The sequence below is a fragment of the Labrus bergylta genome, chromosome 6 (assembly GCF_963930695.1).
Source record: "Labrus bergylta chromosome 6, fLabBer1.1, whole genome shotgun sequence".
NCBI lineage: Eukaryota > Metazoa > Chordata > Actinopteri > Labriformes > Labridae > Labrus > Labrus bergylta.
The window spans coordinates 29,876,796-29,901,270 of record NC_089200.1 but is presented as its reverse complement, the minus strand read 5'-3'; the positions used below and the strand labels follow the sequence as shown (position 1 = coordinate 29,901,270).

Sequence of the window (24,475 nt, the reverse complement as noted above, 5' to 3'; positions counted from 1 at the left end):
TAAATACATTTTGTAAATGCAAGAAATACAATGCTACCCAGCGGTCCAATCACAGGGCTTGCAGTCGTGGCGTTTCGGGGTGTAGTTACATTTTTGAGGAGGTGCACATCAGCCGACGTACTTACTGTCGGTTTCTGTGTAGGTACAGAGCTACGCAAACCTTTGGCTCATACTTCGACGCCGCAGTATAAATCAGCCTTTACTATTTCCCTCCAATACCAGAATTTGTGCTAAGCTAAGCTAACCGTCAGCTTGTTGTAGCTTTGCATTTAATGTGCAGGTTTTAAAAGTGTTAATAATTGTCTAGTTTACTAAATACATGTATCTACAAAAATCTCAAACTTATCCTGGAATCAAATTGTATTTGTTTATTTGAATTCATAAAAAAGCCAAACATCTTTTGCTTTTTCTAGACAAGATTGGTTTGATGAGTTACATTAAAAAATCCTCTGATGATAACTTCAGTAAGAATTCTTCAAATCTATTCGTCCTATATGTCTGACTTTGACAATTTGATGGTTCTTTTTATAATCTGCACTCTGATGTGTGTTTTTTCCCCCGCCGTGTTGCCTCATTAGTTTTTTGGTTTTGACTCCTTCCTCAGTGTTTTGCATTGTTCTGAGTCACTGGATCCATCAGGTGACTCTAAAGCTCACCAGTGCTCGCTGTGCCACAACACATTCAGCTCTGAATCCAGGTAACATCCACAGTCCAAAGAGAAACTATAACCGGCGTGCAGTGTCCTACAGTGTGCTGTTGAACACATATCTTGTATTTCCTCTTGCTTCTTTTTCTTGTGTGTAGTTTTGAGCAGCACAAGGAAGCATGTAAAGGAGACGCTCGGTTCATCTGTAAAGCAGAGAGCTGCGGCAAAAGATTCAAGAGCAAGGACGCCCTGAAGAAGCATAAAGGAAATGTTCACACAGGTTACTACACACACACACACACAAACACACACACACACACACACACACACACACACACAAGCATTGCACTTTTCTCTCTTCAAAACATCATATCATGAAGACGGTGGTCCATTAGCAGCCTCAGCACTACAGGAAGTGCGGGAACAGTACTTGACCTCGATCAGTTCAAATCTCTGTAATGTTGAGATACATCTCTAATTACTTGCGCTCCATAATTGCTGACCTGTGTGTTCTGGGGCAGCTCACTCCTTCAGATAATTGGACTTCAAAAAGCTATTTATGATGGGGATGTAGGGCAGCGGGGATCTGAGCAGGCGAACACGTGCACCAAGTATCAACCCGAGATTAAGACATCCATCTCAGAGGCTGAGGGAGCTGAGAGCCGGGTTTTATGTTTTACAAATGTGGTTAGGATGAGGGGTGTGTGTGAGACTCTGTGAGTGTGTGTGTGGGCGACGGGAAGTGGATCAGACTCCTCAGATGTGGGGCATGTGATTGAGACGGGGATAAGGGGAGGGTCTCTGAATGGTTGGATGGTGGGCCTGTAATGAGGAGATTTCAGTTTCCAGTTTCTTTTTTGTATGATCCGTCACTTTGTGCTGAAATACTCAAAAGTGATCCCTATAATTGCTCAGTTTTGTTGTCTTTTTCCTGTTGTTTATTTTTTCATCCATTTCCCCTTTGCTTTGTAGGAAGTGCACGGCGGAAGCTGACGTGCAACATATGCAACCGAAAATGCTCCTCCTCTCTGAATCTGCAGCAACACAGAAAGGTGAGGCACTGCTCAGATTATCCCGACCGGATACTTTGCATTGGATCTGAGAGGATTTACAAAAAGCTTAAGCAGTTTTGCATGATCCATTTTTACAGTGATATCTCTTTTCAGTTTCTTCCTGTACATCACTCTCACAGTGAATCCTTAAACTCAGTCTGGTCTCTGCTTCCTGAGCCTCTGAGTTCACTTTGTGTGAGTTTTTTTCTGTTTCCATGTGAGGGTGTCTTTATGATGGAGTTGTTACAATTTTTATTCTGAGTGACAAAGAGCAGAGGGTTGGATTCTTTTTCACGAGCTCATCCCGCAAGTCTTGTGAAATTTTAAGAGGCGCTGTCTCCAGACAATTAGGTCTCAAACCTTGGCGTCAGAGTTCTCCCGTCTTTCTGATGGATTACAGATTTGAACTGGGCTGTTTAAACTCTACTTGACAGTGTTTTTTAATGTATTTCTTTGTTGTGGCTCTGTTTAGGGTTAATGTTAGTCATAGACTACCAGGAAAAAGTAGCCGTTACCATAACGTCACCAAGCAGTATTCAACTGCTGTTTTCTAGCACAGCGTTGGGCATTTCAGTCAGAAGTTGTTTTAAAACGCTGACATAAACCCTTTTCACACATGCAGAAAACTCTGGAGATTAGTTTACCCGGAGGTTCTTTAGGCTATGTGTGAACGCAAAAAGCCGCGTCTTTCGCGCAGACTTTACCCAGGAGTTTCTCCAGACCCCTAGTATTTTATCCGCAAGTCTGAGTGAGCTGATGTCTGAATTCGGCAGCATGTACTCCGGAGATTTCAACTCGAGCCAATGGAAAGAGAGTGACGTTTATATACAGTGACCGGCTAAAGTGTCTGCACGCGACCACTACGATCTCCGTGCACTAATTAAACGGCTGCATTATGTTTTCTGTTCATCAGTATGTTGTTCTCCTCTCTTTTGTGGATGTTGTCATTCCATTGGATTACACATAGCATTGATATAAAGACAAATATTCTCATTATAACGTCGTGTAGCGGACTCTGTTGCTACGGCCGCTACTTCCCCGTTGTTTATTTACATCACGTCTTACCTCAGGAAATCCCCCGATCCCCCTCCCCTCTGACAGGATAGTCCCCCGCTGTGAGGAGCATATGTGAACGGCTAGGTCGGGAGAATCTCATCAGCGGTCCTCCTGTAAATATCTAGATATTATCCAGAGTGCATATGTAAAAACGGCTCTAATGTCAGCTAACGAGCAGTAGCTGGATTAGTAAGGTCCATCTGTAATTCATAGGATCTTTGATATTAACTTTGATTAAAATTTTGCTTAAATGTATTTTGATTCTGTCCGGCTGTTCGAAGAAAGAAAAGTTAAACTTATATCAGAAAAGAGACATTTATCAATAGCCCTTTCCAGACTGCGTTTCACCGACAGCCCGTAACTAAACTGAGCAATCATTTCATCTGCGTAAATTCAGACTAATTACTATGAAGGTGTAATAGAGGTGTCCCACTCTGTGAATTCACGGTTGGGTTACAGCGTTGCAGAAGAACGTCATGTAGAGAAACAGTTTTACATACACACACACACACACACACACACACACACACACACACACACACACACACACACACACACACACACACACTCACTCATGCTCTCTTCCCGCTGACTCCTCCGTGCTCTAATTAAACTAAATGGGAGGATTATTCACAAAACAAACCTCATGCTGTATTTAAGAAAGCTTGAATCTACAGATTGAAAAAAAACCATTAGCAAATTGTTCAACAAGGAAATATATCAAAAGAGAACTTTTTATACAATCTGTCTTCTTAGCGACAAGTGAAATTGCCGCCCTGCTGGACATAACAAAAACAGCATCTAATGCTTTTCTGCATTGGCTTTACTTTTCAGGATGGAAGCTACATCCTCTTCTTATACTATGTCTACAGTATCATCTTAATGATTATTCCATGAGAGTGATAACATTTGCTGATTAGACATCTTTGACTTGATAAATCCCTCATGGATATGTCTCTGTTTTTTTGCCCAGTACACCTAATAATTAGCCGGTCTACCAAAGACTGGTGTAGAAACCTCCAATAGGTGTGTTGTTATTTACTGCTGTCAGTAACCTGAAGCTGCAGGTTTTCTGCAGAGATTAAGATAAGAACAGTAAATACAGGAGCTCCTGACACTGAAATGGTTGTTTTGGTTGTCCTTATGATCCCTGTAGGCTGTGTTTCTGCTTCAGGACTGGGCAGCAGTTCTTATGATGTTTTGGATCTGGATGATACAAATTGTCTCAAACAAATGATGTCTTTCATTAACAGTCTGCGAATGTTAATGAACACCATTCATCAACTTACACCCATCATCAGTTATCTCAGCTGGTTATTTTGGAATTTAATTCCCTCTTGTCAACATTTATCATCCAGATAAATCAGCAAGCATTAATCCAACGAGCCGCTTCCTCTCTGTCCAACAGTTAAAGTCACCTGGAAGTGGTGACACTGTTCTTCTGCAGTGCATCAGTTAACCTACTTCACCTGTCTGTGAGTCGGTATTCTCCTGTTTCAAATCTCCAGGGCATTTTAAAATAGGTATTCTTCCTTTGTGGCCTCTTTATGTGTCTGTGTGCCAGTTCTGCTTTATGTGGACCATCACGGCAGAAAACATTTCCAATCATGCACCGTTGTCTGAACCATTGTCTGTTGAAGAATTGGAGCTGTGAAAGGCTGAATGTTTCATAAATTTAGGTCAGTGTTACATTAGATTTTGACAAAAGATGTATTTTGCAGTAATACATTTAATTAAGATGGAAAGTGGTGTTATACAATATACACACATTTCTACTCTAAAAACATATTCTTAAAATGTGAATTGAAAGACTGTATTATTATGACTTAAGTATTATTCATGCAGAGCAGCAATCAAAACTCAATAAAGACACGTTAGCTCCAAAGCAGCTTAAATCTGCCATTATCATCATTTAGCTGAACAAGCTTTTGCATCAGCAGCTGTGACGAGAGGAGCTGCTCTGCATTAGCATATTGCTATTGTATCTGTACGCCGGGGAACTATTGAATGTGCAATCATCAGAGCCGTGCTCTGAAGCAGAAAAAAGATTGGAACTTTTCATCACTTTAATTGCTTTTCTGTCTGTGGACATCAGTCTGATGGAAGCGGACAAGATTTAGTTTACATTGAGGGCCGGGACCCTTCAACTTTGACATGCTCGCTCACTACAAAACAACAAAAGAAAACTTAAAGGGGGATTTATTAGTTTTAAACCGGGGACCCTATATGGACATATTTTAAGGATTGAATGACTTTAGGTTTTCATAATAACAGAATCTAAAACTTTGAAACTATTCAAGTAACAATCTAACGATTGATGATGATACATAGGCTATCTGTTTAGTTACCATGGCAACACAAACATAAGTCATATGCATCCAATATCCGGTAGTTTCTTGATTTTAGTGACAGAAAAGTTGTCTAATTTAAACAAATACAACAGCAATGTTTCGGTACTCAAATGTTGCAAACATAATTTTGCATATTTCCTTCCTTTTTTTTTAAGCTATTGTAGTTTTGGGTGATATAGATTATCAAAATGAAGTAAATGGTAAATGGACTTGTGTCTCGCTTTTCTATTCTTCTGACTACTCAAAGTTGTTATCATCCTGCAGGTCACACTTATCATCATGATACCCAGTATCATTTTAAGTCCCTTGGTGTTAAAAGTATTGAAAAGGTTGACGACCTTACTAATACCTACAGAGCAGTTTGCTTCAGCCGTCAGCAGTGAATCAGGCTGTAATGACAGAAATGCAATCATGTAATGAAAACATGCATAAACACTGTAGGACCAATAGTAGTGCTCATTTTACCACTGACTGATTCCATTATAGAAATGATCCCTACAGAGTAAAACAGTTTTCATTAAAACCAGCTGTAGCTTCAACCTTTTTTCTTCGACGTAAACAGACTCATTGATAAAAAAACATATATTACCTCCCGGAACACAGAAATTGAGATTTAATGCTGAGTCTTTTTCTTAGTGTTTGTTTCACAGATATTATGTTGGATACTAATTAACCATTCAAAAAGACCAAAGTTTCACAACAAACATAAACTATTTATCGCAACACAAAAGGTTAAATTCCTGTTTTTGTCCATGGACTGTGGGGATTTCAAAAAGAGCAATATAAGAGATGTGGAATAACAATCTGAGCCTGTCAGGAGAAAAAAAAAAACTTAAGTGGACGAACTTTGATCAGATGCCTGTAGGGATTACAGAGCAGTGATTACAGCCTGTTTTGCAGCTGCCAGCTAAGCACTTAACAGGAGCTTTAAAAAACTGTCTGTACCTATTTGTAAATTAGAACTCAAGACCTATGATTGTAGATACCGCATTAAATGCCATCTCTTTGTTGTTCAGGTACATGAAATATTTGAATGCCACGCGTGTGACAAGAAGTTCATTTCTACAAATCAGCTGAAACGCCACATGATCACACACTCGGGTGAGACAATGCTACATTACAAACGTCATTGTTCAAACAGTTTGTTTCATCTCCGTTAACCAGAATGCGTCTGTCTCACTCCTCTCATGATGTAGAGAAGCGACCGTACACCTGTGAGATCTGCAGCCGCTCGTTCAAGCGTCTGGACCAGGTGACGGCTCATAAGATCATCCACAGCGAGGACAAACCCTACAAATGTAAACTGTGCGGGAAAGAGTTCGCTCACCGCAACGTCTACAAGAATCACAAGAAGGTGAGCAGCTGGGGTGTCACACATGAAATCTGTCGATTCCTCGTGTAATACAGCTGATTTTTTTTATAATCCCGTATCAAAAAGGAGATGACTTCAAAGCTTGAATTATTAGCGAGGCTGTAATCAATCAGGGTCTCGTTGGTGGCTGTTATCTGTGGGGTCTCTGGCCTGCTCCACCCCTGAGGTCCCCTGTGTTTACTTTTAGGATTGCCGTGTCACTCAGATAGATGGGGATGGGGGGAGTGGGGGGCAGAAAAACAGAAGCACTTTGAACTTAAAGCCCCTCAAGCTGCTTGTCTTCATCAAGTCAACAAACCAAATCAGCCACGGAGCCTCGGCTTGATCCTCCCCATCAATTTAAGAGGCTTCATCAGTGTCCACAGTGAGGACAGAGGCTCTGTTTACACTTTATAAAACATGCTGCTGTGATTCTGTTTCTCTGCAGACACACTCTGAGGAGAGACCCTTCCAGTGTGAGGAGTGCAAAGCTCTGTTCAGGACCCCCTTCTCTCTGCAGCGTCACTTACTCATCCACAACAGTAAGTAGAAGAGCGTGTGTTCTTATCACCCTGCACACAGTGACACAGAAAAAGTATCTGTGAAGAGAGCTGCAACATCCTGATACATCCACTCTACTACTTCCATTTTAAAGTGAAGAGTTAAACAAAACAAAAAACTACCATTTAGACTACATGTCAAGGACCATTTCAGACCTAATCTCAGTGCACACTAACACCTGATGATGCATAATCACATGAACATAAACATACACAGGCTAACTTAAAGGACATGAAATGGTTCCTCCACCAAAAGTGTCTCTCCATGTTGGGCTGAAAACACCGCTGACAGAGGGTACACTTAACTTGCACATTTAGGCACATGTTGCAATTTGAAATGCAAAATTCAACTGCAAGACAGCACTGCATAAACTGAAAGGTCAGCAGCGCTTGCAATTAGCTTTTAATGTTGAATTAACTGACATTTTTAAAATCAAATCAATAAAAGACACATCTGGATTGATGGTGAGGAAACAAATGTAAGAGAGTGTTTAAACAGCTTTATTTCTGCCACTGAAACTCCAAAAATCCTCATTATTTAGTCTGCAAAACATCAGACAAATGTGGAGTCTACACATGACAAGATGTATGTTGATAAGTATTCAATCAAATTAATTTGGACTCAAACCTTGTTTTAAAGTTCACCGTTTAGTTGAAGAGTTAATCGGCAGCTATTTAGATCCTGGGCTATATGTGAAATGTGTGACCTTTGCCAAACAGCAACTACTGAATCCATAAGTGAGAATAATACTAAACTAAACTTTGCTGTCAATAAACGCCATAAGCCATTGATCATATCAGAATTATAAGGGCTGTAGTTTAAAATGTCAGAGTAATGATGCTTTTGATTGTTTCTGAATTCAGCTTTTCATTCGCTGGACAAAGAAACGTTTTATGTTTTGTGTTTGAAACAGAACAACAGACTTAAAAAGGTCAACATGTTCTGAAAAGGTTTGCTTTTTTTCCGTTTAAAATGTTCACTATCTTCATGTTTTAAAAAGACCATAGAATATTCCCAGAGTGATTATTGTATCAACCTTAAACTCATTCTTACCCCTGTGATTATTTTCATAATGACAGAAATCATAACTCGATCAAACATGCCACCAGGGGACACATTAGAAAGTGTTCAGTCACTCTGGTGGTCTCTCTCTGGGTGCTCTGGGTGAAGCTACAGATGGTGGAGCGTCTGCAGGATGCAGCACCCGGTCCTCCCATTGAGTCTGATAACAAAGAGATTGTAAAGCTGGAGGCATTTCCTGCTGCTGTCTCAGGAGGACGGCTATATAATACCAGAGCTCGTATAGTGTATCGAGTTCTGGACAGTATGTGGGGCGGAGGGTAGAGTGTGTGATTTCACTGTAGGTGAGAGAATAGATGTGTCATGTCTGTCTTTGTAAGTCAGTGTTAGAGAACATGGAAAAGCTCTGCGGTGAGAAAATGAAGCAGAGCCTTTCCAGGTAACATCAAGTCAAACTCATGGGTCCAACAACAGTTTAATGTACTTATCCTGAGTCTCTTGTACTTCTTTTCTCGTATGATCACCTCAAAACAGACCCTTCAAACTCTCCTGACTTGACAAACAAACTGCCAGGTGAATGTCACCTGTTCATGAAGAGGTGCATATTCATAATATTTAGTATAAAATGCAGTGGTATCTATTCATTCTCTGAGGTCAAGGGCGATGAGGAGGAGTCATCCATAACAGTGGCTTTCTGGTTAAAAAAAAAGATGCCAACATGTTTAAGGAGGTTTCAAAGTACAAACGGATAAATTAGAAAAGATAATACAGACAACAGAGGCAGCAGAAAAGAGTATAATGCAGAATAACGATGTCATCACCCCTCCAACTCCCTCAGATACTGGCAGGATTTCTCCATTTTTATTCCTCGCGTTCCTGTTGTCCATAGTTCCTTGCCGTTGAGGTGGAGATTGGAGCAGTGCCGTGCATCAATGAGGATGACGGTGGTTGTGGGGATGACACAGTCTGATGGTTGTGGCTGGGCGTCAGGGACGTTGGGTGGTAGTTGTATAGTTCGGTTGGGGATTGATTAACTCTTGCACGTATACACCTCAATCAGACCCAAATATGACCAAGCGTAGACTAGCAGAAGTTGCGTTGTCGTCTGCAAACAGATATCACCACAAGCTAGAGGGACTGCATGTAACACAAGTGAACCAAAATTAAAGCGTAGAGCATGTCCGAAATGTACAGAGATGTAAAGTTGTCCATGTTTTCATGTTTCCACCTTTTAACGTACAACCACCACTTTGCCGTTGGCTAACTTGTTAGCAAGGTCAGTCTGAAAGAAGGTCCTATAGTAACTTGCTGAAAGAGGGTATAACACTACCTACTGTAGCCGAGGTGGACAGAGTCAACACATCGATTTTCCCTCTGTGCTTATATACTGGGACAAGGACAGTGTTCCAATTAAATGACCTAATCAAGCTGTAACTGTTGCTATGTAAATATTTCTCACTAAGTGGCTGGTATGAAGAAGTCACTACATTTCATATGATCAGATTCGGCCATGTTGTTTTTTACATTTTTGAAACTAGCCCTAAAGGTGCACAGAATTCCAGAAGAGTGTGTGTCGCAGGGTTTGGGAGAAATTGGGGCCCATGCATTTCATGTTTGATTCTGCTCCTCTCCCGAGGTGCACTGATGTCTAGCCAGCAGTACAATAAACACATTCATAAACCTCAACAGGATTTGTAGTGCACATACAAACCATTTCTTTTAACACATACCTACATTTACCTGCAGCTCGAGCAGCTTAAAGGTACAGGAATTCTTAATAAAGGCAACAGCAGGTTAACATATCGCACTTCTCTGCTCTGTATTTCTGTCACATCATGTTTCTATTTCCTCGTCCTCTCAGTTGGTTCTTTTGGATTTGAGATATTATCAAGTCGCAGGATTTTTCATGGCATCAGCATCATCCACAGTGAATTTTTTTTTTTCAGTAGAAGGTGTGCTGAAAGAGAGGTGATGGCTTTTGTTCCTACTGCACAAACCTCACAGTAAAGGTATCCTGTGGGTCATTTTTGTACCCTCCAACCCCCGATTCAGATTGTCTGTCCCAACAGGAAGTGGATTAAGAACACTGTTGCTGGCTAGGTAGACTGTCCCATCTGTTATGAACCAGAAATGCCAGATTGTCAGTCTGAGCTATCAGGTGTTTATGGTGGATAATTATCATGGAAAGCTATTTAACCTAGATATAGATCCTCATGCAGCTGTCAGTCCGAGGGGATTTTCCACACAGCTGCTCAATTTGAACCGTAAAATATCAAAAACAAAAAATGTCTAATCCCTCAGTCAAATCAGAGGCAAATACTTTCACTCTATACTCAGTTTACATGGTGCTCTTTTTAAGGGTTGTTGGGATTGATATTTGTTCTAATTGAACTTTTTTGATCCAAACACTATTTTTTTTTTGTTCTAATTTTGAGAATGAAAAGCAGCTTCATTTCTGAACCTAAAAAAGAGATCTGATGCCCCTGTAGTTTTGTGTTTGAATTATCTAACTGCAAGTATTTAGATTAAGATGGACCGCTGATTGCATGAGGGTTATCTTTAATCACGTAACAAAAGAACAAATGTCTTTGTCAGATTGAAATTGTTCTTTAAAGTTTCCACAAAATGATTGTTTTTAGTTTTTGCAGATGTACAACATGTTGTTTTCTTTAAAAGTGGGAATCTAGGGTTGTGTTTGTGGAGAGCAAAGGGCTCTTAATGTGGGAAAATCCTTCAATAAATGATCATAAATGAAATACAGCCATCCATCCATCATCTATAATGCTATTCCTGTTGGGGGTCGTGTGGGGCTGGACCTGATCCCAGCTGACATTGGGCGTGAGGCGGGGTACATCCTGGACTGGTTGCCAGTCAATCACATGGCTGAGACATATAGAAAAAGACAACCAGCCACACTCGCTAAGGCACATTTAGAGTCACTAAATAACCTAACAAGCATGTCCGGACTGTTAACTCCACTTTCCTCAGTTAAAAACATAAACAGAACTAAAAAAAAAAAAAAAAAAACAGAACTGTGACTACATGATGCACACACATCACACATTCCAATCTGCACATTGCACTTTGACACCCTGGACACTTTACACTGTTTACATTATTCTATATTTTGTATATTCAAATATTTCTTTTTTTAATTTTACATTATATTTCTATATGACTGTATTTATGTGTATTAGTCATTTGAGTGTTATTGCATGGCCTTGTGGAACAGTCTTTACATTTCACTGCACATCTGTATGAGCATGTGACAAATAAAAATCTTGAATCTTAATTCTTGATTGTGGGAGGAAGTGGGAGTAACCGTTGAGAAACCTTGCAAGCACGAGGGGAACCTGCAAATGGGTTCAGGGATTTGAACCAGGAACTTTCTCGCTGTGAGGCAACAGCGCTAACCACGACTGTGCAGGCCAAACATGAAATACAGCGATGACCAATAACTGCAAGCTAGCTCGTATAGGTCCAGTGTCTAATGGGGCGGGGGGGATAAAAAATGTGAACATCATGATTCTATTGTATGTTAACTTTACACCTGAGAAAAGTTTGTGTGAAGGGACCACGGGCATGTCTGTGTGGGCGCACGTGTTGTTTAATACCATGATAATGAAATCTTTATGTGAGGGTGTCGTTGACATTAATTAGTGTCAAGTGAATGTGTCGATTTTACACAAAACGTAATGAACTTCAGCTTCCACTGGTGTTCATGTTATTAAGCTGACCATCATCGTCCTTGGTAATATGAGAGCGAGCATAAGCTTGTAACCATTTGCTCCTGCCAGCCACACACAGACACACACACACACACTCTTTCGAAGCTCCTCTGTGGAAATTGAATGATCTCCGTATAATGGAAACAACCACTCTTCCACAATAGAGGCTGTTGTGCGGAGCGGAGAGCAGAGGCGTGAAGGGAAACATCAGGCTGCTCTCTGTGAACAGCTGACACTGTCTGAGGACTGTCTGTCTGCAGTTTTTACTGCTTTTCACCGAAAGGATTCATAAAAAAGCCATGTTTTCTACTCTGACGTTTGGATGAAACATATGGCAGAGCAGTTACTTTTTACTGTTTCCCCCGGGATGGCAGCTACAAATACACAAAAAAAAGATGAGTTCTGTCCCAAAAGAACAGGACCAGACTTTTCTATAGACCATTGTTTGGAGGTTGTCTGGTACGATGAAATACCCCTCTTTGTTTGTTTTCTGGCCGCACAATCGCACCGCTGAAATTGGTTCCTCTCTTGCTGTGCGTGATGACTGTGTGTTTACAGAAACCACAATAGATGACTGAAAATGGTTCTTACACATGTTCCCGCAGGTGAGAGGACATTCAAGTGTGACCAGTGTGACGCCACCTTCAAGAGGAAGGACACGCTCAACGTGCACATCCAGGTGGTGCATGATGGTCATAAGAAGTACAAGTGCGACCTGTGTGAGAAGGCCTTTGTAACACCGTCTGTCCTCAAGAGCCACAAAAAGGTAAAACATTATTTAAAAAAAACCAAAAAAAAACACCACCTTAATCACACAGTGTGAGTGCATGTTGGTAAGAGCTGTTATGTTGTATTTCTTTGAAATGCATGCAGTAAATGTAAGAGTTTAAAAATAACTTATGAATCCTCCCAGAATGATCTAGAAAATAAAATTACACAAAAGAACAGGGATATGGGGCGCAGATAGCCTAGTGGTTAGGTCGCCCCTTATGTCCAGAGCCTGTAGTCGTCTAAAGGGGGGCCCGGGTTCGAGTCTGACCTGTGGTTCCTTTCCTGCACGTCATTCCCTACTCTCTCTCTCCCCAATTTCCTACTCGATCCACTGACCTGTCTAATAGTCATAAAAAGCAGAGAGAACTCCCATGATTCCCCGCAAGCCTTGACATCATCTTTTTGTAATAGTCTTGATTTTGAGGCCCCTGGGGGCGTAATTTACATACTGTGCGATTAAATGCAAAGAAGGCCACTAGCAGCCTAATAGCCAATCACAGATTGAGGTTTTAGGGTAGCACCAACATTACCCGTCACACATTATCAGTTACTTATTTATCTTTTTACACAAACTTAACATAATTAAATAGCAGGAACCAAACACATTTTTTCTAACCTCCTAAATCCTGTTTTTTTCAAGTTTGATTAAAGTAATGCCATTAAATTGCAGTTTAAAATCAGAGTTTCCATAATAAACCCTCTTCTATTCAGCTGAATTAAAAGGCAGAAAATAAACGCCTGGCCCTCTACTTTAGATTTTGTTTTTTCCATAATTCCACCTCTAGACCTAAAGCTCATCTCATGAATGTTGGGCAGCTAACTGTGCTAATATCAGGACCGTCACACCTGGCGGAGAACACCGACCTGACCGTTGCTGCCCATGAAAGCTTGGAAATCAATTCCTGTGTTGATTAGAAATGGCAGTTAGTCCATTAGCTCTGCAGGGTTTCAAAGCTCCAAACAGATCTGACTGCAGATTATGAGCTCAGAATGTGACAACGTCCGGTATGGTTATGAACCCAGATTGAAAGCAAACAGCTTCTTGGCACAGTGAAAAAGAAAACGTCTCAGAGGTTGTCTCAGAACAGTAGGGCTTGAAGACTCCGGGCATGTTGAACTGTCTCCCTGCTCGACGGGAGCAGAGGCTGCTGGGAGATCTGGCCTTGATCAAAGCCAGGTTGCCGAGGAGACGACATCTTGCAGGCTGTGTCTACATGCACGGAGCAACCTCGATGTTGACGTCTTATTTAATGTACACACTGATAATCTGTAACTGTTTGTCTGAGAAAACTTTGGCCCAAAAACAATCACGTTTAATTCTTACAGCCATGTTTGGTTTGGATCAAACTTGAGTAGTCGCTCTCCGCACCATGTTTGACTTAAGAAGATGATGTCTAAAGCAAATGGAGCAAAATAAGTAGCTAAACATTTTGAAAGGCCAACATCTGATCCAGTTTATGAATGATCACAATTTGACTCCATTATCATAACTGAATTCTTATTATGAGTAGAGCTGCGAGTAACGATTTCATTACAGAGCAAGCCGTTTTGATATGATAAAAAGTCTATTGCTTGGGGAAGAAAACGTACTCTTATGTGTTACTTCATTTTGAGTCTTTGTTTAATTCCCAGGACTTGTTCCGGTGTGATGCTGCAGAAGTTGTTTGTATAAATAAATAAATAAATTCGGTCCATATCTGGCAGAAAAGCGGGCATTATTCAGTATAGAATAGAATCAGCCTTATTGGCCATGTATGCTTACACACACACACAAAAAATGTGTCTTCAGTAACTGTGCTCTCAATGTACAAAGTCAAACATTAAACATAATATAAGCCAAAAAAAACACTAATACAAGGCTAAATATGACAATAGTGCAGTGGCGATTAGTGCAAAAAAAATGCTGAGATGAACATGATAATAAATATATAGTTATGTAACAGATGGTTAATATATATGAGGTAGAGTTTTTACAGTGTTTGATGAATGAATGAATAAATCATTCATGGAGCGCTCTTGTGTTACAGTGGATGCTTTCTCCTCAGTGATCCTGGGTTTGTGTTATATGAGAGGGTGTGTGTGTGTTAGCAGCATGTAATCTGCATGTACTGTATGTTTTATAGAAGATGGTATCATCTTTGTCTGTGCTCAGCTGGAAGAAAATGACCGGTTATAAGAGACCAAAAGATCATGTATCCATTAAAAAAAACCTAAACAAATCTCCTACAACTCCTAATAACTTCCACTTTTATGATTTGTAAGTATTCCCATGTGAACTGGTTATTGAAGACATTCCAGGTGTTTTCTCTTTCTAACAAACAACAAACTTTGCAGCTCCATCAGGGACACGTGTTGCTAAATGTTTGTGCATGATCATATGTGAGTGAGCTTGTGTGTGTGTGTGTGTGTGTGTGTGTGTGTGTGTGTGTGTGTGTGTGTGTGTGTGTGTGTGTGTGTGTGTGTGTGTGTGTGTGTGTGTGTGTGTGTGTGTGTGTGTGTGTGTGTGTGTGTGTGTGGAAGGAGCCTTTGTAAGGAAACACCCGAGGTGTCAGAGGGACACAGTGGGGTGATGCAGGAAAGGATGGGGGCCCAGAGAGGAGGTGTTCCTGTATTGTTGTCCTGCTGTTGAAACTGTCGCTCTGAGTTTGAGCTTTTCATACTCTGGATTATTCTGTACAAGCGGTCAGAGGGCGGGGGTGAGGGGGGGAGAATTCACAGTAAACTTTTCAACAAGGAATGGGGGGGGGGGGAGGTGTGCATGGAGGAAAAGGTAGCATGCTCTTTCCACATGCTCTTCTTCCCTGTTTGCATGTGCAGACCTTATGAGTCTGCAGAGCTTAACACTGTGGAGAGCTGGGAGGTAAAAAGGGGAGAGGAGGAGGAGGTGAATGCGTACGTGCACCCTGGCCTTCAGTCCCCTGGGCTTTGGGACCCCGGCAAATCGGCATCGTCTGTTCTTTGATCCTGCCTTCAGGGCTTCAGCTCGGTGGATCCACTGTCATGCAAACATGTGCATCTCCATTTCTAGTGTACTACTTAGTTATCCGTGCATTCTTAACCCGCTCAGGCATTTAAAAATAAGCTCTGAGGGCTGTGTTCAAAGTGGAATCTGGATTGTGAAGTTACTTTAACAGAACAAAAATGAGATTATGTTTGAAGATGCAGCAGGATAAAGCACAATGAGTACAACGTCCTGACATTGATTCACATTTAACTCTGTAATGTAAGTAGGACGTGGAGGATGAATGTTACAAATGTTTCTCCTAACATCAACCACATGTCCTGTGTTATCCTCAGACTCACACGGGGGAGAAGGAGAAGATCTGCCCGTACTGTGGACAGAAGTTCGCCAGCAACGGCACGCTGAGGGTCCACATCCGCAGCCACACAGGTCAGTGCCCCCTCTGCAGCGTGATGCTTTGTGAAATCTACCCTCCATCAGAGGCCATTAACATCAGCGGCTAAAGTGAGGGATGTGGAGTATCATCATAACACACATATACATGAAGCAAGAATCTCACTTCAGCTCAAACTAGAGTTCCTGTAATAATCACTCTGAGAGGGGATATTCTCTCATTTTCATTTTACATTTAAAGATTTGATCCACCTCCCAATTTCAGCCGCAGAACACATCCTGTTTGTTGTGATTATTTGAACAGTTAGCTGGTACAGTCCAATGGAAAGGTGTTTGCATGCACTGTACAAACCTAACGTGATGTATGCAGGCAGCAACTCATTAGTAAGATTTTTCTGTCTAAAGTGGGTTAATAACAACATCTTTAGCGCTTGTTTGGAAAGGTTAGTGATTGTCATGATAAATGAGGAAGGTAAACTTGTGTTAGTTAGATGTAGCTATAGGAAGCTTACCAGCTCTGGAGGAAAATGAGAAACACCATTTTGTTCCCACCTGTAAAGCTCTCATGATGCTCCAGAGCTTTTGAACAGGTGAACATATCAAAGAAGAGGCTGCAGATTAGAGCTTCTCCACACACACACACACACACACACACACACACACACACACACTACCTTAACACCAGGAAACATGTGAATGAAGGATGAAGAGCACATTTTATGATTCAAAAAGCCAGCCTGATGTTACACTGCTTCTTTTCTCCAGTCTCCACACACAGATAGAGCCCTGGATGTTCATTAAACTGCCTTAAACTGGAAAGCTACACATTCCAGTGTGTTTCCTTACCAACAGACTGGTGCAAAGCCCTGGCACACACACACACACACACACACACACACACACACACACACACACACACACACACACACACACACACACACACACACACACACACACACACACACACACTCTTCTTGGCCTCCAAACTCCTACACTCACTCACTCTTTCATGTTCTCTTTTTCTCTTGGCTGTGTCTCTTCGACCACACTCTTCTTCTCTCTCATGTGGTCTTCTTATTGTCCTCTTGTTTTTCTAGGATTAAATCAACACTTTACTCTGCTTGTTGTTTGCCAGCTTCAGGCACTCCTGCTCAAAGACAGTTTCAGAGGAATTCTTTTTTGTTTTTTTCTCAAGGTGGGCCATATTTCTTTATATTTTAGGGTTCCTTGGGGGCAAATGTGCCCAATCTAAGTGTGTATATTAAAAGTGCTGGTTGGTCAATTTTTGGAGTGTCTGACAACATCACAAACAGGAGCCGTAAAGAAAGACGATTTCTGTTAAAGAAGTTATCATGCTTTCAAACTTGCACAAAAACTTCCTGAAGTTTTCAGGGTGAGCTGCATGTGTGAACACAAACAGCAACTTTTTTTCATTCTGACTCAACCCAGAATCTTTCCTGTCAGCCCCTGCAAGTACATTTCCGGGATGATCTGATCTGATGTACATTTTCATTGAAAGTGAGCGGGATGGGGTGGTGAAGTTCATAACCTGTGACTGAAGCCATCCAGAGACTGTATGAACTCAACAGGCTCAATCTCTGTGCACATAATGACACTGCTTCATTTGCCAGTTTGTTCCTCTCTGCTATTTTGTTGAAATTGTCAATGTGGCAAACTACAGGAAGCAGAGATAGAAAAGCAAACATTGTGGCTATAGAGTCGTGTTGCTTCCTCTGAGATGAAATCGTGGATCAGTCAGCTTTACATGAGCTGTTCAATCCATACCTCAGAGTGAATTATGAACCACATGTACCCTCTACAAGTTTATCCGTCAGTTGTTTAAAGATTTGTGTGTGTGTGTGTGTGTGTGTGTGTGTGTGTGTGTGTGTGTGTGTGTTGTGTGTGTGTGTGTGTGTGTGTGTGTGTGTGTGTGTGTGTGTGTGTGTGTGTGTGTGTGTGTGTGTGTGTGTGTGTGTGTGTGTGTGTGTGTGTGTGTGTGTGTGTGTGTGTGTGTGTGTGTGTGTGTGTGTGTGGTGGTCGGACGGTGGTCCCTTTACAAGCCCACCACACTCTGTCAACAGCTCCCTTTGTATCTGTGTGTGTGTGTGTGTGTGTGAGCTGTGTGTTTGTGTATTTCCGTACATGTGTGTATGTGTGAAGGACAAACCAACAGAAAAGGGAGAATGTATACCAGTGTGGGCCCGCTCTGATTGTATTTATATAGAATAAACAAAAGAGAGGAATGTTGGGGGAGGGGTGGGAGCCGAGGGGACACCGCAAAGAAAAGAAAGGAGTAAAGAGAGAAAAGACCACTCCAAGAAAGCATCCAGCCGGAGGACCCCTGACCCCGACTGGCTGTAAATCTGTCCCCTCATTCTATAGACTGGGCTTTTTTTTGTTTGTTGTGTTGTTTTTTTGTGTGTGAGGGGGAAAAAATAAAGCTCCCTGGGCGACAATCCTGACGACTTGTTCTCAAACAGTGAGGAGTGATTTTGTGGGTACACATAACCTCGTGTGTGGATGCGTAAACTGTGTGATAAATGTGGAATCTGTAGGCTGAATCATAAACCGACACTGTTGATGTAAGTGAAGCTTTAAAGACGGCTGGTTGGTCCGTCCCAAGCCTCTTAAAGACGGCGACCAGCTGAGGTAAAGACCTTTAAATCGACAGCTTCTCTTGAGCGTCGACAGGAAAGCTTGATCTTGTTTGTCTTCCTGCTTCACAGGAAAAAGTCAGCATTGATTATTTACCTGCTAAACACAGAGGGCTTTGTCAGGATCCCATGGAGATTTCCTCCCAGCATCAGTTTACCAGTCCAACACTGGGGAGCTTTTTTCTGAAAGTGAGAAAAATGTAATACTCTAATACTTGTAAATGACTTTTCAATACCATGTTTTAAAATGATACAATCTCCGTTTATGTGACGATCAATATTATCAAAAAGTACCAAAGCTAAATAAACACACAGATCTTCAATCAGATTTTCAACCAAAACAATCTGCTTTCCCTAAGAGAGAGAGCACCATCGGGTTGGAGACATTATGGTAGTGAAACGTTGTCAATGTCTTTGTGTATTTTAGGCTTTGTGCAGGAGTTTGAGCGCGTTTTCTATTTAATTGAAAACAAGAAATAAGCCGTTAATAGTTGTTTGTGAGGAATTTTTCTATTGCTGTTGCTGTGGTATCTTAACATGTATTGATATCGTTGAGTCATATCCAGATTTAAAATGCTGGTATTGAGATAAACCTGTTTTGGTCGAAATTTGTAAATTGGAAAAAGTTTAGAAAGAAAATTCCAAACTTAGTTTTACATTTTCTAAACTATGCAGCTTTCTGATGCCACTTAGAAAAGATTAAATCTGTTATTTCAATGATCGACAGTATTGAAAACTAAACTTTTAAACCTTTTAAAAACCTTTTGGCCCTTTGGACTTATTTTAAACCTAAAGAGCACAGAGAGAGAGAGAGAGCACTGTGGAAATTGCACAAATAAGAAAGGTTGCCAACATATTTGTGCAGTTTAGACATTGTGTGCAGGAGTCTGTCTGCAATTTGAATTCAAATAGAAAAGAAATGATCCAACATTTGGTGCCGTGGCTTACTGTTTTCGATGCAGTGGCATGAAAACAGTCATCCATATTGACTTTAACTCATCTCAAATCTCAGTTTAAAATTCTGGTCTTGTGACAACCTCATTTTAAAAACATCAACTTGAGAGTGTGAAGATGCTGGCAGGACATGTACTGTGTATTTGGCTTTGATTTTTGTTTGATTTTATTTAGTGAGAACATCATGTCGGGCTCAAACGCATTAGTTGCAGAGCCACACAGGCAGGCAGGCGTCTTCTCCGAGAGCAAGCCTGCATGAGATCACCACAAAATGAGAGCTGTCAGAAAGTTGGAAGTGGACGTAGGAGACGTTGGTGAACTCAGGAGGCATGATGGATGTTTCTGTCATCTTTTAAATGATTCTTTTTTTGGCCCTCTCATGGCGTTAATGTGTTCTTCTCCACATCACAGTGCAGTGCGAGGAGATTTTTCCCACCATGTGTGCCACGATGTGGTGAACAAACCCGAGTGGCTTCATGAGGTTTTATTTGTGCCAGGGGAGATGTGACAGAACACAGAGCCTCGGTGTTACGCTGACATCATGGCACATGTCATGTTTGGGCTCAGTGATCAGTGTGGACCCATGAGCTGTGTTACAACAAATTGCTTTGGCATTTTAACCCCTCACATTACAACATGATTCCAGTGGGCACCACTCTGCGTGTGACGATGTGTCTGTGATGATGTTCTGTGGCTTTAAATCCCGCACAGAGCTGGATTTGATTTTTACTAACCCAACTGATTTGGTTATTCTTTACCTGTGAGTTTCAATACACACATTTGTTTCACTATTGAACTAACTTACAAAGCCATCACTGACTTTAAGTTCCTTCCTGCCCCTCTCTTCTGTGCAGCTTTATCCCTTAAAAAAAGTAGCTCTAGTTAAATAAATCACACTTTGTCCATCAATATTTTGGAAAAAGACGCTTATTATTTCGACTCCTTATTTAAAATCATTTTTTTAACTACAATAACGGAGATGTAATCCATGGACTTTGTCTCACACTATCGGAATGTGTTCATACGCAAGTGTACTCAGGTATGAAACGATGTTACAAATGTGAACGGGGAGAGGGGATGGCGGGGGCGTCGGATGCTTTACAAAACAATCCTGCCTAAAGTTCAGAGTGAACTCTTGAGGCAGAAAAAAAAAGAAGAAGGCCACTTTTTGAGTTTGAACGGATTTCACCGTGAGACAAGAGTTGATAAAACACGTTGCATTCAGTAAATAATGAGACAGAGAATGCATTTGAAGCAGCTTGTTCTTACGTACACTGCTGGCACTGGACAGAGGATGCTTATTGTCTGGGTGTCATTTGTTATAATAATTATACACAGCCATATTTAGACGCTTCAAAGAGCCGCGCGTTGCAACATCAACTGATCTCACGACACAACAACTGCCCTCAGATGGACATCTGGTGCAACTCTGGAATCACTGAACCTATTTATGTACAGATGATTGCTTTGTTGTCACTGTGGTCATGGTTACGATCTTAAAAAAAAAAAAAACATAAAATCATCCTGTAGTCTCTGATGAAAAGTTCCTCACTTATGCATCTTTAAGTGGTTCTGGATGCATATTTACAACAGGCTCTTTCATTGTTTTTCTAAACCTGGGTCCTATTTTCAAAATCTTTTAGGGTCTAAATGACTAATAGGTTGAACAAGTTGTGGAATTGCTCCACTAGATTGCCTCAGCTGTCAGCTGGGAAACAGGGTGTAATGACTGCAATGCAATCTTAGAGGGAATGTGATCAAAGTCAGTCCATTCAAAGTGCTTCGTGCACAAATGATCACATTGTTATTCTAAAGGTCTAAAGACAGAAATGATCTTACAGAGACGGGACAACATGCTTTATTAGAGCCAGAAACTGCAGCTCCATCCGCTCCCCTCAAAGTCACCAAACTCCCTCAACAAATATAATCATTTGACCTCACAGGACGTGGGAGCTGCTGGTCTGTCGCTGCCGTGATCAGTTGCATGTTTTTAATAATAACTTTGTCTTTTGAGGTAAAGTTATTTTTTTAAAATAAGGTATTAATGGTTTGAAGAGAGTGATGTAAGGGTTTTTTTTTCTGGTTTGAGAAAGAGAATCCAACCTTAACAGAACGTTCTGTACCTAGAAGGAACAGTTTGTTATATCACCACATTTTTTTATTATCATAAGATACATACAAATACCATGGCAACAAAAATAAAAGTCCTGGGTGACTAATAATGGGAAGTTTCTTGTTGTCTGTTACCAAAAATTGCAACGATTATTGCACTTCTGCACACCGTCTTCATTGCACGAAGACATGTTGCAGAATCCATGTTTACAAAGCTTCAATGCTGAAACATTTCAAGTGTAATCGTTCAATCAACAACAGAGACAGTGTCAGCTCCTCTGCTTCTCTGTTTGTAAGAGACATACTGTAAACGTAACCTCAATGGCAGAAGGACTTGAGAAACATCTGTATTTCCCGACCTCTTGAGTTTGAATGGACCACGGCTACTCTCTCTTTTTCCTGCTTTTGGTTAAAAGTATGACTGAGGATCTGTTGTCGTTAGATATGGTAATAATGATCATTAAACACATGGTATCAAAGAGTATTGAAGTGGCAGAAATGTTGACAACCTATCTTCAAAAGTTATCTGAGCCTGTCAGTGGCTTAAAGAGCACTTTTGGGGGGAAATTAAAAGTTGATTGAGCGCAGTTACGGTGTAATCATCATAGTCTATTTCAAGGCTGCAGGCTCTTTGGTACCTATCAGCCGTTTAGACCGTACAATATGTCAAAACAGGGCCCAGGTTTTAAAATACCGGGGATGGCCTTCAATTTGGATAGTATTACTATTTGAGATGTGTGTTGACAAGTTGGATCAGCTGCATGTGGGGTATAATGTCTGTATGATACAGTTACCCTCATAAGGGCAAGTTCAAGAGAATTGTTTGCGGAAGCAGAGAGGTCCACTGAGACCCCGGCTATAATGGAAAAGGTCAAGTGTAAAAGTTGTCGGGCGTTCCTATGGATCATCAAAGGCGATCTCTTATCATCTCCAAACACACTGATATCACGTTACCTCTGTCGGTATGCGACGTGAGGCGGAGAGGAGGACAGTGCAGGGCCCACTGTCTGCTGAACCGGAGGAAGTGGTGAATTAATTTCTGACAGACAGCACTAATGTCTTTCAGACTGGAGCCCCGAAGCTACAAAGCTTTTCTCCATAACACGAACACTGTGCAGCAGGCAGATAACAACAAAGCCGGTCCATCTGCTAAGCAGACACACGGCATGTACGCACACACACACACACACACGACACACACACACACACACACACACACACACACACACACACACACACACACACACACACACACACACACACACACACACACACACACACACACACACACACACACACACACACACACACACACACACACACACGACACACATGGGGATGCCAAACGGATCGATTAGCAGACGAGGAGTGTGAGGGCCACAGCAGGGGCCATGGGGAGACACCCAGGGTCAAAGAGATGGTGTTCTGTTTCAGCACATGCTAAATCAGTTACCATCTCCTCACACATAAAGACCCCGGCTCAGAGCTGCAGCCACCTCCTCATAATCCCCAAACAATCTGGCTCAATCTGGAGAATAAGTGGAGGGGTTTCCAGTTACAGTAACTCAGCAGAACAGACACCGAGACCCTCACATGCATAACACCGAGCAATGTTGCCAGAAAGTTACTACTTAAGTTTCCAAGTAGCGTTTTGTTTATTTCCTGTTTCCGCTAAAGGGATCGAGTTCCTCTTGTTTAACTCTGGGCATGTTGAGGCCGAGGATAAGCCAAAAAATTCTGGATTTAAATGTAGTATTGAGTCCATAAGTGGCTGTATTTATGAATGACCTCTCTTAGAATATCAAATACCATCATTTTCTCTGCTTTTTTTTCCAGCCGATCGAGGCACACATGTCCAGACTCGGGGAGCGTATAGGTTAAGTAGGTGAATTGGTGTGCACTTATGTGTTTGCAGGGGTGCGGTTTTTCTGTGGATTATCCGACAATAGCCAGCTCCTGGGAGGGATGTGATCCAAGCCGCAGAAAACACACTGGCACACTGTGCTCCGGTGCTATTAGCGCACTAATGCCTTCCCCAGGACTCCCCCAAGGCCGGCACGGGGGCCTTAACCCGATACCACACATGCTACACAACACATAGGATTTTGCTCTCCTCTTTCTCCAAACACATCTGGGATTCAGATTTTTCCTGTTTGTCAACAAAAGGCCTCCTACAGGCTGAGACGGCCCAGACGGGGGACAGAACGCCGAGCTGCCCCTCTCTGCACATGTTTCACTTTGTGTAATCAGTCCACATATGTCCCTTTAACCCTTTCTACACTAACATTACACATTTTATTACTTTGTGTCACAGCGCTCCTCCTCGTGCTCCTCTGAAGCCCTCTGGTGGGGGGGTTTATGATGGGTTTTAGACCCCCACATGTACATCTGCTACATGACAGCTGTCCAAGCTGCTCTGGTAAAGACGCAGGATTTTACGGGATATGATGAATGCATTAAATTTAACCATTGTAGCCTTTTTGACTGAAGTTGGAATGATTTGAAAAGCCATAATGTCGGTGCACTAGCCTGCAATTGAAAATGGTCTGATTAGCTCATGTCTCACACTGTGAATTTTCTTTGATTACTCATCCATGTAATGGTTGGTCAAGGGGCTTTAAGGGATACTTCCCCCGTTGAAACATGAATCTGTACTGACATTGGGTCATATATGTAGTAGAAATGTGAAATACATTGTGAAATACATACATACAAAGGCAGAAAGTGTCTTTTTAGCTCATGTGGATGAAAGACACCAAATCCCAGAATGCACAGCACTGCAGGCCACTCCCACTAAGGTAAAAAAAATTGTCATTTTGCATCACTGGAACAGAAATACAAGCTTCTAAGCTTCTTGGAAATTA

At 41.5% G+C, this 24,475-nt stretch overlaps 1 protein-coding gene across 1 annotated transcript in view; it reads left to right on the top strand.

Annotated features, from left to right (window-relative positions):
- The window catches only part of prdm5 (PR domain containing 5), a 51,695-nt gene that overhangs the window by 8,997 nt on the left and 18,223 nt on the right, over positions 1–24,475 (top strand). The window contains exons 6-13 of the mRNA XM_020632816.3: positions 605–697; positions 805–926; positions 1,619–1,698; positions 6,122–6,206; positions 6,302–6,459; positions 6,905–6,998; positions 12,371–12,531; positions 15,834–15,927. Coding sequence (XP_020488472.1) covers positions 605–697; positions 805–926; positions 1,619–1,698; positions 6,122–6,206; positions 6,302–6,459; positions 6,905–6,998; positions 12,371–12,531; positions 15,834–15,927 — 887 coding nt within the window. The remainder of the gene's footprint in view (positions 1–604; positions 698–804; positions 927–1,618; positions 1,699–6,121; positions 6,207–6,301; positions 6,460–6,904; positions 6,999–12,370; positions 12,532–15,833; positions 15,928–24,475) is intronic.